Genomic DNA, 19175 nt, shown 5'->3' on the forward strand with positions numbered 1-19175 from the left:
ATTATTGTCACGTGTTGGGGATACAGTGAAATATATTGTTTCTTGCAAGCTACGCAGACAAAACGTACTGTTGATCAACTAGTTAGGGGAGAAGGAAAGGATAGGGTGCAGAATATAATGTTGCAGTTACCGATAGGCTGAGAAGAAAGATCAGATAGGACCATTCAAAAGTTTGATGGCAGCAGGGAAGAAGCTGTTCTTGAGTCGATTGGTACGTGTTTGTATCTTTTTCCCGATGGAAGAAGGTAGACAAGACTATGTCCGGGGTGCTTGGGGTCCTTGATTATGCTGGCTGACATCCCGAGGCAGCGAGAGATGTAGACAGAGTCAACGGATGGGAGGTTGGTTTGCGTGATGGACTGGGCTGCATTCACAACTTTTTTGTAGTTTCTTGCGGTCTTGGTCAGAGCAGGAGGATCCGTGAACCTTAGGCAACTATGTTATGGGTGACACGGTGGCTCGCACTGCTACCTCACAGCGCCAGGGACCCGGGTTCATTTCCGACCTCGGGTGACTGTCTGTGTGGAGTTTGCACGTTCTCCCTGTGTCTGTGTGGGTTTCCTCTCACACTCCAAAGATGTGCAGGTTAGGTTGATTGGCCATGGTAAATTGCCCCTTAGTGTCAGGGGGATTAGCAGGGTAAATACATGGGGTTACGGAAATAGGGCCTGGGTGGGATTGTTGTTGGTGCAGGCTCAATGGTACGAATGGCCTCCTTCTGCACTGTAGGGATTCTAGGATTCCCATGTGTACTCATATTTCTTACCTGTTGATTTGTCCTCATACCATAGAACTTTAGAAAGGGCTGTTTTACTGATGTTGTCTCATCAATGGATGAATTCCAATTGTAACACTTTATTTTACTATCAGCAACCTGAGATATGTGGAAATGAATAGGAACATGCACTTATGTTTCAGGCAGCCTCTGGGTCTGATTATGTTGTTTTTCAATTCTTAAAGTTACGATTGAAGCACCCTCTCCTGTCCCAACAACTCAAGTGACATTATTGTGAATCTGCATGTTTCCTAGAATGAGGCACCTGGGAATCAAAACAACACTGAGAAGAAGGAGGAACAGAAAAAAAATAGACAAGGTCTACACTGAAATAGGATTTCATGTAAGCAGCAAACTATAATCCACTGAGAGGTTTTAATATACATTAGATCACCACAATGATAAAATCATTAGCTGGTTATATATAGATGCCACCATAAATAGACAGTCATTTTAAATATTGTACTATTAGCATTATAATTTGATTTAAAAGTTTGAATTATAAAACATTCACAGCATTAGTTTTGTACCTCATTAAAGTGATGCACAAAATTATACATGGTGCTCACCGTCAGTAGGGCTGAGTCCCCTGGCTGCAGAAATCATTGACAGAGAGGGGCTGCTGTGTAGAGACCTAATGTAGTCCATATACGGGTTAATGTATGGATGTGGTGGGTTAAACATTGGTTCTGACGTACCAACAGGAGTTCTTTGTGGGGAAATTCTGATGAGTGAGATGTCGGAAAATGCTGGACTACCTGAAAGAGAGGGAGGCCTAAAAGGGAAAACAAAATCACAGATGAACTGGTTACAACGGTAAGTTAAATAGTCGTCTTAGCATGATTTCGCTTCACCAGAAACTGGATTCCACAAATTGAACAAATGAGACAAACTGTATAGTACTGAACATGAAGGTACTGCTGACGTGTGAACTCTTATCAGAATGTTCCCTGAAATCAAAAACATGGGCAAGAAGTTTAGCTATTTTTTTTCAGTGTTAATGGATGTTACAATACTGATGAAATAATCAACTTTGTTCATAGTTTTTTTCAAAATAAATCTTTGGAAGACTGCAACTTGAGTAATGTTTCAATAGAAGCAAGCAGGCGTTCTGACACACTTCTATCATCAGTCCTTCACACTGAAACTGAGAGACTGTAGCATTCACTCTGAGGCTTCAGCATGGCTCTCTCTCTCGTAGCCTCCTCTTTTGGGGAGAGTTTCTGGCTGCAGTAACCTGGCCTTCTAAAAAAGACAGTGATTAAAGCTCGTCATGTGTAGGCTGCGACACAGAGCTGACCCCACCTAATGCCTTTTGTCCCTTGTTTTTCCAATTAATTTACTGTGCAAGAAAAAGCCACTGGGAGCAGCTGTGAGAGCAGTGGGGGGAGCACATTCCTTTGATGCTATGAGAATGTAACAGCAGATTTTTGTAGACCGTGATCATCAGTGTTTGCTGTTGGCACCAATCACCATGACAGACTGTAATCTGATGTGAGAAGCCAATTCCACTCAGTTATCAGTTACAAGGGACTTGAAATATCTGAATTTGACAAAGATCAAAGCTAATCTCCAGGGAAACTAAAACTCACTAAAACAAACTCGGAGGGTCAGGATGTGGCGAATACCAACTCACTGTTATTTTTCACTTGTCTATAACATTATATACTGAGATGCTTCAATTGCTTACATATTTTGCCCTTTATAATTATGAAAAGGATTATCAATTATAATGATACTCAAACCTGACAAATGGCAATGTAGAAAAATGTGATGAATAGGCAAATACGAAATGCTATCACTGATACATCTTAGAACTAAATATCAATGGGTCCATTTTCAAATCCCTTCAATTATGACAATACACATAATAATCCAGTACAATTGCAACATTGTAAAGTTGAATAAAGCATGGTGTGATTTTTAATGATTTTTTAAAGTATATCTTCACACTTTTCTTTCCCTCTGGGGAATAGTGGGGAAGTGGTGAAAGGATTCCTGAGCTGATCAGCAGCCTGTTGAACCACATTGTGAAAGCTCCTTCCATGGCCAAGTCCTGGCAGTGGACATGAACCTGGAGCTTCTGGTCCAGAGGTAGTGGTGATGTGACCACTGTGCCACGAGGCCTCCAGTAATTATGATATGTTACACAAGAAGAACACAAGAAATAGAAGCAGGAGTGGGCCACCAGGCCCTTCAAGCCTGCTCTGCCATTCAATACAATCATGGCTGATCAATGCCAGCCTCAACTCCTTTCCTGCGCCATTTCCCCATAGCCCTCTACCCCTCGATCTATAAAATATTTATCCACCTCCACTTTAAATATTTCTAATGATCCAGCCTCCACCACTGTTTGCGGTACAGAATTCCAGAGATCCATCACTCTCTGTCAGAAGAAATTTCTACACACCTCAGTTTTAAATGACCGGCCCTTTATCTTGTAGCTATGTCCTCTTGTTCGAGACTGTCCCACTTGTGCAAACATCTCACCATCTACCTTGTCAAGCCCCCTCAAGATCTTGTATGTTTCAGTAAGGTCACTCCTCACTCTTAACTCCAAGGAGTACAGACCCAGACTATTTAGTCTCTCTTAATAGGCCAACTCTCTCATCGCTGGAACTAGCCTGGTGAATCTCCTTTGGACTGCCTCAAATGTTACTAATATCCATTTTTAGGTAAGGGGACCAAAGCTGTGTGTAGTATTTCAGGTGAGGCGTCAACAACACCCTGCACTATTGCAACAAAATCTGCTTATTTTTAAACTCCAACCCCTTTGCAATAAAGGCCAAAATGCCATTTTGCCTTCAAACTACTTGTTGGACCTGCCTGCTAGCTTTTTGTGATTCATGCACTGGAACACCTAAATTCTTCTGCACTTCACTCACCTGCAGTCTCTCTCCATTTAGATAATAATCTGCCTTTTGGTTCCTCCTACCCAAATGCATGACCTCACACTTCCCCACATTAAACTCCATTTGCTAGGTTTTCACCCAATCACCCAAATCTATCTATACCCCATTGCAGAATCACAATATCCTCATCACAACATGCCTTGATGAGTCCTGACAGTTCTGACACAAGCACATAATATTGGAAGAGCAATAATAAAGATGGTTTCAAAGTTGATGAGTTCTTTACTGAAGATGCTGGTCTCTTGTGCTATTTCAGAATAGCTTTCAGGCTAACCACATTTGTAATGGATTAGCCACAGTAGCTAGAGAGCGGCTGGACTCCCATTACTTCCATCGTAACTGATCTTCTTGCAAGTTTTACTTGAATGTTCAGCAGTTTCTCTCTTTCTTTCACACTCCAGTAAATCAAATGATCTTTAAAAAGTAGTAGATGTAGTGTGATATCATGTGACAGACAGAAAACTAAATGAACTGCAAGAAACCAAGCAGGGACGGAGTGAATCTTAACGTTCACAAAGAGTTGCTCTTAGTGGAAACAAACAGTTCCTCTGCACATTCAAACTTTTATTTTTTGGTTTTAAATACCATCATCATCACAGCCCATTTTAAAAATCAGTTACTCCCTATCCCAGATTTTTATATCTAGGTGGATTTCCAAAGAGCTACTCACTTCAAAGGGGAGTCCTCACAATGACAGTATATTCAACTGGCATATATCCGCACCTTTAGCACAGTAAAGAGTCCATAGGTGTTTCACAGCAGTGCAATCACAGAAGAAAACTGACAGCGAGCCAAAGAAGATGTTAGGATGGGTAACCAAGCATTTGATCACAGAGGGAAATTTTCAGCAGCGTCTTAAAGGAGGAAACAAGGAGTGGAGGGTTAATGGCTATGGTGGGGTGCAGGATGTGGGGATGCCCAAGAGGCAGAATTGGAGGAATTCAGAGTTATCAAAGGGTTCAATAAACATGCTCTCTCATCGTGAGCACTAGATTCTTTAGTGGACAGCTATAGAAAATCAAAACTTAACACAAAATCAGACCACATCCACCATATGTTTGCAATCTTCCAGAAAATGGGGGTGGTGGGGCTACTGGAGGGGGAAGCGAGGAAATAAAACAAATTGTACACTGATGATAAATGTATACAGGGTGCCTGTCATTGAGATTTAACATATGCACGAGGGTCAAGGGCTGGGTGGGACTACACTTGCCAGGTTCCATCCTTAGTTATCTCGTCGTAGCCAGAGAATCAACTTCTTTTTAATTCATTTATGGGACGTGAGCATCACATCCCATGAGTTGTCCATCCCTAAATGCTGTTGAGAAGGTGGTGTTGAGCTGCCTTCCGCCTCCAATACCATTATTTCTAGTTTCCCCCAAGGATCTATCTTTAACCCCCTCCTATTTCTCATACATATGTTGCCCTTTAATGACATTATCTGAAAAAGCAATGCTCGTTTCCATATGTATGTTGAAAACGACGGGAGCTACTTCACCACAAATATTTCTTAACCCCTCCTTCCACTGTCTCCAAATTGTCATACTGCTTATCCAATATCCATTACTGGGTGAGCAAAAATGTCCTTCAATTAAATAATGGGTGGGCCCTAACACAAACGCTGTTTCCTAGCCATTGACTCCTGTCCTCTCCTGGCATCTGTCTGAGGTTGAACCAGTCTGTTTGCAACTTTGGTGTGATACTTGATCCTGAGTTGAACTTCTGACCATATATCTGTCACATCACTAAGACCATGTATTTCCAACTTAATAATATCACCTGACTCAGCTCATCTGCTGCTGAAATCTTTAGCCAATTCTTTTATTGGCCTCAAGACTTGACAATTCTAACATACTCCTAGCTGCTCTCCTATGTTCTACCCTCTAAACACCCTGGCCACTAAAACTACACTATCCATGTCCTCACTTGCACCAAGTACTGTTCACTCATTACCATGGCACCAGCTGACCCACATTGCTTCCCAGTAAAATAACATTCCTATTTTAAAATTATCATCCTTGTTTTGAATCACTTTATAGTCTTACCCTTCCTTATCTCTGCAATTTCGTCCACCTCTACAACCCTCCTCCAATTCTGGCCTTTCAAGCCTTCCTGATTTTAATTGCACCATCAAATGTGCCCCATAGAAACAGAAACAAGAAGCAGGAGGAGGCCATTTGGCCCTTTGAGCCTGCTCCACCATTCATTTTGATCATGGCTGATCCACGAATTCAATTTCCTGATTTCCCCCAATATTCCCTGATTCCTTTAGCCCCGAGAGCTGTAGAATTCAGCTGCCAAGGCCCAAAGCTCTGAAATTCCTCCCAAAATATTTTCACCTGTCTACCTCTTTTTTCTCCTTTGAGACACTCCTCAAAACATAACTCTTTGACCAAGTTTTTGGTCAGCAACCATTATATCTCCCCATATGGCCTGGTATCATATTTTGTTCAATAATGCTCCTGTGAAGCACCTTGGAATGTTTTACTATTTTCAAGGCACTATATAAATGCAAGTTGCTATGACTGTTTAATTATCTGTTTAAAGTAACTGCAGGCCAATCAAAATGTGAAGACTAACCAGGTGTAACCTTTATGAACAGTAATGTTTCATCCACCTTGTTCAATCACTGAGATGTTACAATTCAGTTACTATTTTTTAAAATTAGCAACCAGGTAAATTTACAACAAAGCATCTTCAGATTTTCAGCTGACAGTTCCTCATGTTTAAGTGATTTGACTTTGATTCCCTGTATAATGTATGCTCCACATGTAACTCTGTGCCTTCAGATTTGGTGACTGTGCCTGAATATACAGTAGTATGAAATGTTCTGTTTTACATCTCAGACCAATACAGATCATTTTCGATGTTCCCACTTGGACCAAGACCAAACTTACAATCGATAACATCTCCAGCACACAAAGAAACTCTTAGTGGTGGCCTTGGCACATATAATCAAGTGGATCAAATAGAAAAACAAATGTTTCACTATAACTTAAGCACAAGAAAGGGGGAAAATTCAGTCCCTGCCTCCTCCAGGAAGCCACAAGGAAACCCATATCAGAGAATATGGAGTACACTGGTGCAGTTTGTCTCTGACCTCAAGTTCATTTGAATGTGGCTTATCGGAAACATGGAACTCGTGATTTAACAAATAAAATTAGTACTTGTAGATGGAGAGAGTGAAGAACGTATATATAATTCAAGGTTAGAAAACCAAGAAGTCAACTAAACTTCAAAGTAGCAAGGCAATTATTTTCTGCTGCCCTGGGAGAGCTCAACATCAATTCTAGACCCGATGAATTCTCATGGCATCAAGACGAACAAGGGCAAGGATACCTCCTGCTGGTTATCACCTAACATTGCCTCTCAGCTGATGAATCAGTGTTCTTCCACGCTGAATATCACTTGGAAGAAGCACTGAGGGTGGCAAGTGTGCAGAATGTACTCGGGTGGGCGATTTCAATGTCCATCACCAACAGTAGCTCAGTAGCACCATTACTAACTGTGCTGGTCGAGTCCTAAATGAAGTAGACTGGGTCTGCAGCAGATGGAGAGGAAACCAAAAAGAGAGCTAAAAACATACTTAATCTCACCCTGACCAATCTAACCTTACAAAAAGATGCAGACAATATAGGTAGGAGGTGACCACCGCATACCAAGTCTCATCTTCACGTTGAGGATACCCTCCATCATGTTGTATGGCACTACCACTGAGCTAAATTTGATAGATTTCAAACAGATGTAACAACTCAAAACTGGGCATCCATGAAGACCTGTAGGCCATTAGCAGCAGTGGAATTGTATATAATCACAATCAGTAACCGTATGGCCTGGCATATACCTCACCCTACCGTTACCATTGAGCCAGAGGTTCAACCCTGGTTCAATGAAGAGTTCAGGAGGGCATTTCAGGAGCAGCAAGATGCATACCTGAAAATGAGGTGTCAACCTGGAATTCTTTTCTTAACAGTACTTTGGGTATACTACTGCACATGGAGCGCAGTGGTTCAAGAAGGCAGCTCGCCACCACCTTCTCAAGGGCAATTAGATACGGACAATGAAGCTGCCACATGCCATGAACAAACATTAAAAAAAACATGAATTCAGTTCCATGAAATGGGCCGAATCATCCAAGGAATGCCAATCGCTGTTGGGTTGCCACACCACTCCTATTTTATACAGTGTCAGAGCTCCACATTTCTCATCCAGACTTCTGAATCAAGCCACTTCAGAAATATGGAGCGAAGCTATTCTGGGAGTCCTTCCTAGGGGGCAGGATTATTGGAGGAAGGCAAGCCACACTGCCTTTTTATGACATTAACTGCTGCATTTTAGTAAATTTTCATTAGCTGTGTAGTGAAAAGTTTTGGGACATCTAAATAGTTTTGCAATGTGTTAGTCAATGAGTGAGAGTGTGGTAAGTGGGTAGGACGGTTGGGTGACAGCTGACTAGGGTGGCAGGGTGATTGGTCGGGTAGGCTGACAGGATGGGTAGAATGGCGAGTGGGGTCAGTTTGGATCGGGAGAGTTTGGAAGGTTAGGGGAGAAGAGGAGAGTTGGAAGGAGAGTCAGGCTGAGTGTCGAAGGGTTGGAGGAGGGATCGAGTTGGACAGACAAGGATAGAGTCAGTGGGTCTGGAGGGAGAGTCGGAGAGTTTGGGTGGTGGGAGGGGGAAGAATCAGGGGTTATGGGGGAGGGTCAGAGGAGAGTTAGACCATAAGATATAGGAGCAGAAGTAGACCATAAGGGACTTCCAAGTGGTCCCCTGGTACACGTTCTGGGACATCTCCAGGTTACAAGCATACGAAGACCAGAACATCCGGGCCATGTGCAGACACTTTTTTTTGCTTCTGGAAGGGAGGAATATCAGTGTTGTTGAGTGGAACACATTTCCACTTGTATAACCACATGGGTTTTATGTATTCGGAGCTGGGGTTCAGCACAGCTGGGTGTTGCATTGAGGCCATTTCTGCTGCCCCATAACATTAGCTTCAGAACAGTACCCACCACAGCATGATCACAAAGGGAAGCCTTTCATCTCAAGTTCAAATTTGATTCAAATTCAGATCCCGGAGGGGTGAGAGGATGACGTTGCAAATATATTATTGCATGCTTGCTTTTAATGAATATGTACAGAAGATTCAATGAAAATTAAGCCAAAGGAGACTGGATGAAAAATCAGTCTAATTGTTCCTGTTGCTCTTCACACTCAAATTTCTAATCTCTGTTCCCAATGCACAAAGCGACACACTAGGAGATTTAACTCTAAAATAAATTCTGAAGGGAAAAAAAGGCCCTCATAATCCAGTATGAGGGAATGGTTTGTAGTACTAATTCATCATATAAAATTACTCACACCACCAGTGAGATCTGCAACTACCACCACTTCATTGTGCTGTGCTGCCCAAATTGTTCTCTCCGGGCACAGCCCAAGTTTTGAAGGTCTGGAATTATAATTGCATTGTTGGTGTTTTCCACAATACAAATACTGAGAATATGAACACTTCACACAGTCACCTTTGTTTTTTTACTGTAATAATAATTATAGCATAAAAGCACTCAGGGAATGAACTGTCAGGAAACACAAGGCAAGTTTATCCTTCCAAATCCCACTCTTTCATACGCCACACCGTCCAACAAGACAAGCACGTGCAGCTGTATGTGCAGAGTCATTGAGCAGTAACTATTCTTGGTGCTTTTTAGAGAACGGACCATGAGCAAGTATATTTCTCCAATACAAACCCAATCCATTCTCTAATACCAGTTCTGAAGAAAGATTATTGTCCTGAAAAATTAACCCTTGTTTTTCTCCACAGAGGCAACCTGACTTGCTGAATATTCCCACCATGTTTTGCTTTTATTATTGTAAATTTCTCAGTTATGCTTACTCACTGGGATATTCCAGCACCTTCTTCCCTAACATCTGTTCCCTTTTAACAAAGAAAAGCCACTATCCTGGGGACCTTGTTGTTTTTTGCTGTGGGTCAGTGACAGGCACTGTATCAAGGTGCAATGATGTGGAGATGCCGGCGTTGGACTGGGGTAAACACAGTAAGAAGTCTCACAACACCAGGTTAAAGTCCAACAGGTTTATTTGGTAGCAAAAGCCACTAGCTTTCGGAGCGCTTGCTGCTCAAGTCAAGACTTGATTACCTGTAAAGACTCGCATTCCAACCATTATTTTGTAAATTGAGTTTGTGTCTTTATATGCCCTGTTTGTGAACAGAACTCCCACTTACCTGACGAAGGAGCAGTGCTCCGAAAGCTAGTGGCTTTTGCTACCAAATAAACCTGTTGGACTTTAACCTGGTGTTGTGAGACTACTTACTGGTGTTCAAGGTGCAATGACATTGGTTCACCACATGGAGGCTAGGCCTGATAAACCTCCAGAGCAAAGCAGAGGGTAATTCCATGGAATTGTTGGTCATGCACCACTTCAGCATGAAAACACTTGTGTGAATCCAGTGTCTGGCTTTCAAAGTGCTTGACAGGTTAAAGAAAGTATCTGATCTCAATACCTCTTCTTACCACTTTCTAAACATTGAATTTCTAACTGCTGGGGGAAAAGTTTGGATATAGAATCTAAAATAATTAACAGGTTCTGCTTCAACAACAGTTTCCTAACCACTCTGTGTAAAGACCTCTACTTTGATTCTTTGTAAGCATCTTAAATTTCTGTCTTTGTTACTTCATCAACCAGTGGAAACGCTCTCACAATTCAACCCTTGAGAGACTTGAATACCTTAGCTGGTCATCGCTCACCGTCTGAATACCTGAGCTGGCCGTCCCTCTTATTCTGCAAACAAGATAAGCCCCAATTTATCAAATCCCTCGTTACAAATGTGAGGTTTTATTAGATTGTTATATTTCTGGACTGTGTCTTTAAGTTAGGGTAAAATAGAGACATGAAGAACTGTTCTAAATTCTGCTGACAACATGCCTAATGGCAGGTTATCTTACTGGGAACAGGTTGCAAGATATTTGTACTGTAAGCAATGACCAGAGGGGCTGCACTTTTTTTTATTCATTCAAAGGACGTTGTCTTTGCTGGCTAGGTCAGCAATTGTTTCCATGCTTAATTGCCCGAGAAGGCGGTGGCAAACTGCTTTCTTCAACCACTGCAGTCCATGAGGTGCAGGTACATCCACAATGCTGTTTGAGAGGGAGTTCCAGGATTTTGACCCAGTGGCAGTAAAGGATATAGTTCCAAGTCAGGATGGTGAATGGTTTGGAGGGGAACTTCCAGGTGACAGTGTTCCTGCTGCCCCTGCCCTTCTAGACTCTAGTGACCGTTGGTTTGGATGATGCTGTCTAAGGAGCCTTGGTGCGTTCCTGCAGTGCATCTTGTAGTTGGCACACTGCTGCTATTGTGCTTGGTGGTGGAGGGAGTGGATGGGGTACCAATCAAACAGGCATGATGACAGTGGATAGACTGTTAGGCCTGGACTTACACTCCCAAGACGGATGCAGAGAGTCAAGAAATCTCCCAACTTGCCGCACCTGCCTTGCGAAAGAACACCCCATGACTGAATCTTCACGAGAGGTGATAGTGGTGATGTGGGGCCCTGGGAAGAAGAGAAGAGGACCAGCCTGCCAGCCTTGGATGCTGATTATCAGCTGGAAAAGGCTGTTCACTTTGTCCCTGTTGTCCTCTTAAGCATTAGGCCGTCTGGGCCTCAAATCCCTCACCCATTCCCCATACTCATACATGCCAACTTATGACCCCACCCATTCCCATGCCAACCCATGTCTCCACTTATCCCATGGCCCCTTATAGCCCTTAGTGCCAACTTATGCACTGCAACCACAGACCTTTACCCTTCCACGCTCCATGTTGACTCACTCTGTATCCACCATGGGCGGTCCTCAAGAGCCACGCTGAGACAAAATGAAATAAAGTCCTAAATACCTATTACAGACTTCAATATGTAAAAAAGCTCTCATTCATGAAACACATTCAATACATTCAAATCTCACCAGGTAGTTAATCCCTTATGGAAGCAAATATTTATATTAATAACCCCACATCAAAGACATCTAATCCTTTACTAACCTCTATCTGCTTTTAATAAAACTGTGAACAGCCCCCAACTGTGATAATGACAGGTTCTGAAAAGTAGTCAAGCATTAGTAATGCTATAATGATAACACTTAGGGTTGTGTCAACTATCAGCTATTTGAACAGCTAGATCAGATTTATTTCAACTCTCAGACATAGGAAACCTGGTTGTTTTTATTTATTAAAAGCAGTGAATTTAAGTAACTTGACAGCTTAACAGTTCAACAGATTTTTTGTGCCCTTCAAGATTATTCATGTTCATTCTCACACACTGTGGGATAAGTCCCTTGCTCTAGCGAAAATAAGGTCTGTTTGAACTCAGCATCAAGTTAAAATGGCACTGCTAAGTTTGCTTTTCCTTCATGTGAGTTATCTTCCATCCCATTCCTCCTTGCTGAAAATGGTTTCTGCTGCACATGGTGATGTGGTTCCGTCCACCATTTTGAATATGCCGCAGATTTTCCATGACTCCACGAAAATCCAGTTCTTCGTCTTCGGAGATATTAGGAATGTCAGGTTTTGTAAATAGTTATACTTTAATCTAATTCCATTCAAAATAGAATGGAGTTCTGGAGCCTAGAGAACAGCTACTTAGCATTTCTACTGGAATGCAAGGCTCATGTAATTTATGTTGCCATTGGGTGGGCTTAAATTGTAGGATCAAGCTGTGAGCTTTCCTTAAAAAAAAATGGAACCTCACAGACAGGGTCAGTCTGCAAGAATTAAAGAGATAGAAAGAGAGAGGGAGGGAACAGCGAGAAAGAGAGATACAAGTCTCCAATCTTCACTGCACAAAATGGATGTGGGAGCTTGCAGCCGGATTGAAGAAACCAAGATCATGTGGATTTAAATAAAGCTAGAAGGTTCCACTCTCTCGGCTAGGAGGAGGAATCACCAGCATAATCCATGTGATGAAAGTCAGTTTGGGGATTAAAATGTATCTGTTTGGAAAAGGAAAAAGGAGTTGGACTGGTTCCTAGAGAAAGAAAGATCTACTTAAGAGACAGAATAACATATAACCATAGAGAAAGATTTTTGGTTGCATTAAATATTAAATGGTGGATATTTTCTGTAGTTTAGAGTATAAGAAATAGTGTTTGGTCAATGGTGCTTTTAGTTTGTGTGTTACAGCAAAAATATTAAAATTGAATTCTTGTTGTGTGATCCTTTTAGTTGTTCACTGGAATTTAGAAATTTTTAAAAAGTCTCTATAGGGATCGTAACACTTTATTTAAAACCATAAGCACCTACCTTATGTTGCGCCTTCTCATTGTTATACTTTGCCCAGTATAACTTATAGAAATGTCACAGTAGTACAAAACAATATTAACTGGAGTGTGAGGCAAAAAGCGAGCATGATGAGGTATTTCACATACCATCTATTTTTGAGCTGCTATGTGAAGAACAATCTATTTTTGCCTTCCTAGATCATCGCAATTTGGTTTCTTGACCAGAATATCAAAAGATCTCTTTTCAACAACAAAATCAAGCACAATTAAAATGGTTCCATGTAAACTGTCTTGAATAATTAAATTAAAACAAATTGGAAAATCTTCTGCTCATGTGTTACTCTTATGTGAACACAATAAATAAACAACTGGGTGACTCCATAAACTAATATACTCTTGAGGTTCACAGGTCAACTGTTAAATTGCAAAAAAAGATTTGTTTCTCAAAGTACAGAGATGCGATTGAAAATCTACGCCATCTCCTCTACTTGAATCTTTTCTCTTCTTCATTTTGTTTTCTTTGCCAGTTGAGTTGAATGTCATTTAATTCTTAGTGTTCTGATATCCCCATTCCTTCACTTGCCACTCCCTCCAGAGAAAACATAAAATATTTAAAATGCCTAATGGTGCAAAATCTGGTGGCTTATTTATAACTGATCATCTAAATTGTGATCTTTTACAACATGCAAATTACAATATTAGATTTTGCTTGCAAATTTAATTTGTGAATCACATGATTCCAGTTTAAGGAGCATTAGCAACTGAAATTTCTGCTAGTACAAGACTCACTGGATGTATATAAACTGGATGTGAGATATCACAATAATAACAGCTGTGTTTCACAATACAGTATTTGTGACTCATTTCAATTGATTGTTTTAACCACTTGAACGTACACTGGGCTCTCCATCAAAACAAATACTTTCATAATGGAGTGCACCCAGGCTCTTCTTGAGTCAATCTCAAGAAATACCCCAGTCAAATCCATCAGCTCCTTGGCATGCTGATGTGTTTGGGGACTCCATTAGTTGATTATCAATCAGCCCACTTGGCCAAAGATGTATTGAAATCATCCAGCCAACAGCACAGTAGCAATCTGCTGGCAAATTTTATTATGTTTCTGCTTAGTTTGTGCCAACTGTTGTAGAACATAATGGAGCAATATGTCAGTCACTCAAAAACCACACTAGAATATTTTTTGGAACAATTGAGTTATTGGCCAAATGTAAATGATTGGTAGAGTACAACAATGACACAGAGAGCTTAAAACAGATATACCAGCATTGACTTCCTCAGACTTGTAAAGACAAAATCACCAAGGAAGGATGGCTCATGGAGCCATTTCAATTGCCAGTGAAGCTTCCTCAGTTACTTAGGCTGACAGCAACCAATCTTATAATGACCTAGATTTATGATTTGTAGATACTATATTGTCATGCTTTCACTAGTCTGACAGCTTCAATCCTCTGTTATCTGAATATAATTTGTGCTTGCATTAGCCTCACAATTCACCAGATTTCATCCAGAAGTACATTACCTGTTGTCAATCTCAGGCATGTAACAATGGCCATTTTTGAGACAAGTTTTCTTACAAGGCTTGAACCTTGTAAGCCTGAAAAATGTTTTCCCAGTGTTCTGGAAATTCAATCTTGAAGCTGACAAAGAATATCTTTTGTTTTGATTGCACTCACCACTTGCATTCCTAAGGAGATTTAAATGCCTGCAAGACAATCTCCTCAGAGCAAGGGAGAGCTGTCTTCTGTTGCTGTCCACATGCTGCCCAACAGTTGGGTCAGGGAAATACTGGCCAAAGCTCAAGATTAGACATTGAATTATTAATGCTCAGAAAAGAGGTATTTGAACTTGTTTTTACGCATATTTATACCAAAGATCCTTCCAATCTTATCAGACCAAGGCAAAAGGGGCAAAATATGAAAACTAAGAGCTCTAAACAACTGCTGATCCACAACTCAGAACCTCTCTAAAGAAGTAAAAGCTACATATCAAAGAAAATCTTTGAGAGATTTTAACTCACTCAGAACTGATTAACTTGAGCCAAGTTAAAATCAGGCCTCAAGATAAAAGCAAAATACTGCGGATGTTGGAATCCGAAACAAAAACAGAAAATGCTGGAAAATCTCAGCAGGTCTGACAGCATCTGTGGAGAGAGAAGAGGGCTAAAGTTTGAAGCTAACGTGGTCATCCAGACTTGAAATATTGGCTTTCTTCTCTCTTCAAAGGTACTATCAGACCTGCTGAGATTTTCTAGCATTTTCTGTTTTTGTGTTAAAGTCAGGCCATTTGCCTTCATTACCAAGAACAAGAAGGGACAGGATTTGTGCTGAATTAGCTGCTTTCAGTCACAGCAACATTCAGGTCATCACAATTAGACCTTTCATTAGAAAAGGGAAAATGTACCGAGGTCCTTCTTCCTAATCACAACAACCCAAATCTGGGTAATGCATAAGAGGGTAATAAAGCCATACCAAAGAGATAGTGGATTGGATGCTGCACTTGGTTGAGGTCATTAGGTTACACTGAAGCTTCATATGTTTCATATGAAGCAATTTTTAAAAGCGGTGTCTCGGCCTTTTGGCTAAGATGCAAATGAGCTCAAGTCTTGGAGGAGGTATTGCTTTCCCTCCTCCAATCAGCTTGGCTCATGTAGATCAGGCCCGGGACAGGGTAATTTGGTCGCTTGCCCTGTCTTGCCTGCCTGGATCGGAAATGTCTCAACTTGTTGAGACTCTGAATTGGACTTGATTTGATTGAATTGGAAAAGTATAAAAAAAGCGATAGTGGCGACAGAACAAGAGAAGACAGGAAGGGATATTCAGAGAACAATGTAATTGCCATTGTGCTGCAGTCAAATGGCAAAGTAGCTGTCAAGGCCAAACCTCAGCAACAAGTAGATATGATGGCATCAATGATTGCAGCACCACAAATGACCCACACAGGGAATATAATATGAACTATGTAAACAGGGCTGGTTCCACAACACCATGACTTTCAGCATGTGGCAGAAGCACTTTTGAGGTTTTAGTTTAGCTCACGAAAAGCTCAGCACTCTCACCTCTAATTCAAGAACCATTCCAGGAATGTGAGCACAGTCTATCTGACACTTTGCAATACTTTCCTTACATGGAAATTAAACTTTCTGACTCAGATCCAAGTTTGTGCCTCCAGAAGTGTTTTGACAATGTGCTGAGGTTCTTGGTGCTGTAGAATCAGCCTCATTTATATTGTTTGTGAAACTGCAGTCTTTCAGGTAAAATATTAAACAAAAGTCATGGAGGTAAACGAGGAGAGTTATTCTGTTTTTGGACAATGTTTATTCCTCAGCAACATTGATGAAATGAATTATATGCTCATTACAGTTTGTGGGATCCTGCTGTGCAGATATAGGCTGCTGAGTTTACCACATTACAATAATAACTACTCATTAAATGTCCTTCATTGGCTGTAGATTGTTAAGGTCATGAACAGTGCTATATAAATACAAGTTCTTTAATTCTAGTGTAATGCAATCAGCTTTTAATCTAGGGTTCCAAATCACAACTTCCGTACACTCAACTGCAGGAAACAGAAGTGTATTTTACTAGTTGGGAGCTTGTTTCTGAAGTGGTGCAGTTAATTATACCTAATGGCTTGATTGACATTTACAGAGTTACTCTAAACACTAATTAATAACGATTGCTTAATGCTCCAGATTGAGTAACAAACAGCAAGTCAGCTAATTAACACATAATCCTATAAACACAAGAAAATCAGAAAGTGAATTTCCTTTCTCAGGCTGCCTGCTCCTGGCTGTAGGATTTCGACCAGAGAATTACAATTTAACATAACAAGGAAAATTACCGCTTTTTAACACCTGAGAATTCTGATCTCTCACTCCATAAAAGGGGAATATTGGGAAATTCTCAAAATTGCTTGGGGATGCTTTTCTATGCAAATACAAATTGTTGGTTATATTAGTGGTAGACCTCCGGTACCTTACCAAACACCACCCTCCATGTGTAAACTGGAATGCCAGCTGGGCACATCACACAGCCCCATCCTGCCTTCACGCAAAGCACTAAGTGGTTATCCAGGTCTGGGGGACAGGATCAAAACCGGGCAAACCAGCAGTATTCTCTTCCTCTGTCTCGCTCGGTAACAGGGAACAACTCAGCACAGGGGCAGGTGCCAACTTTGCGGGCTTTCCTGGTCGGTGTGGTTCCGCCGTTCGCTTGTTAAAGTGGCGAGCTGGCCAAACTCCTTTGTTACAATTTAAACTTCATCCCTGCTCAAAAAAGATACCTGGTCTATTGGAAAAAAGTCTGCGGAGTGTGCTCAAAGTGGATGCTGCCTATTCCAAGTGTACTTTTGAACGGTCGCAGCCGATTTCAATGCAAATCTAGGGTTCCAAATTCCGCTAATCTGGGCAGTTCATCTGGTTTAATGTGTTTCACATAAATAAAGTTAGGACAACAGTCTGCAAACAGAGTCAAAAACAGAACTAGCTTTGCAGAATGAGTATAAAATCCAACTCGAGCCGACTGATAGCTTTTATTTATGAAGTGCACTTAAACATTTGATGTTTTAGTCACACTTTTGTTATTAACAGTAAAAAATAAAAGCTCTGAAGTCATACGGACTGGAAACATTAACTCTGTTTCACGCCCCACAGATGCTGCCAGACCTGCTGAGTCTTTCCAGCATTTTCTGTTTATATTTGATATTAACAGTGCAGCTGACAAAGGGTTCACAACGGCCAAGTGGACGGAAATTATCTGACACACCTGCAGACACACAACAAATCTCCAGAAGAGGCAGCAAGCTTTGTATTTCAGGATCCTTTTAAAATTGGTAACCAGCTGCCCCTCCACCACTTCGACAGAGGCAGCGAACCCAGCGAGATACTGAATCTCATCGCATTTTCCAGGAGTCCCTCAGCAATGAGAGAGGGGGAGCAGCGTGTCAGTGCCACATTGATGTGAGAATAGTGCAACAAGCAACTGCACTTGCAAAAGATTCAGTCGCTTCAATGTCAGTAGTCCCCCTCACACTCAATGCTGCTGAAGCCAGCTAATCGAATAAACATTTGTTTAACATTTGTCCTCATTTCCGAGAACGTCATGAGGATGTGGAGAATTTTTCAGCCGATGTCGCCGGCCATTATCGCAGTGACTAATGTGCGGCATGGTCATTATAACCTCAGTGTGTCCAGCTCAGAAATTACTCCCAGGATGAATGATAGTGTCTGCTTGCATGTTGATTGGAATTGGATGATGATTGATTGGAAGAAAGTGGAACTACAAGCGCTGTATGCAAACAAGCTGCTTCTGGGTTTGCATCGGAGTGCCAGAAAGGTCCACAAACGCCAAGGCTATTAGTTGTTTACATATTTAATGAAATACTTATCAGCATTTATTCCAAGAGGAGACACGCTCCCCATATATTTCCGAGAGCAGCTCTAACTTGCAGTGGAAATTGAAGCAGCTTTGTGTCAAGTACAGCTAAATCCTGCCTCTCCATATCGAGCCTCAGCGAGAAAATTACTGTGCAGGCGATAAGGCTTAAAGATAGTATAAAAAAGTGACTCTACTCAATTTACACCGCAATATCGGTATGACTGAATATTTTTCATTCAGGTAACCGATAGGATCACTAAACTGCACTGCAGATAAATAAAGGGGCTTCTGTCAAGAATAAACGCCATTAATCATGAAGTCTTGTCATCTAAGTAGCTGTCCCACTGATCCGCAGACACACAATTGCAAGTGGCAACTGACCCGCTCTCTTCCCTCTTGCTGTTCCATTCATTGCTAGAGTTCTCTGTTCTCCCTCCTAAATTTATGTGACTACATCACTGCACGCTCCTGATTATTTTACTGTTATTGACAGAAATCTCAATTGTAGAAAACCAATCGAGCTTAAAAGCTGTACTTTGTGAAATGTTCTAATTACAAAACGTTCTCATTTTTAATTATCTTAAAAGAAAATTTAATTAAAAATTCAACACATCCATGGAGTCTTAACTACAAAGAGTCGGGATTCGTTAAAAATACTTTAAACAGGGCTCAAGGTTTCAGTTAGTCCTGCCTTGATTAAACCAGAAACCTCGGCATTCTTTCTAGAGAAGAAACAGTTCAGCTCCGACATACTAATTGTGAGAAAGCAGCTCGCTCAAGCCACTGGCATCTCTCTGAATGGCA

General features: G+C 41.2%; 1 protein-coding gene across 1 annotated transcript in view; it reads right to left on the reverse strand.

Annotated features, from left to right (window-relative positions):
• LOC144495875 (transcriptional activator GLI3-like) overlaps window positions 1-19175 on the reverse strand; it is a 326921-nt gene that overhangs the window by 85820 nt on the left and 221926 nt on the right. The window contains exon 4 of the mRNA XM_078216554.1: window positions 1345-1550. Coding sequence (XP_078072680.1) covers window positions 1345-1550 — 206 coding nt within the window. The remainder of the gene's footprint in view (window positions 1-1344; window positions 1551-19175) is intronic.

The sequence above is a fragment of the Mustelus asterias genome, chromosome 7 (assembly GCF_964213995.1).
Source record: "Mustelus asterias chromosome 7, sMusAst1.hap1.1, whole genome shotgun sequence".
Taxonomy (NCBI): Eukaryota; Metazoa; Chordata; class Chondrichthyes; order Carcharhiniformes; family Triakidae; genus Mustelus; species Mustelus asterias.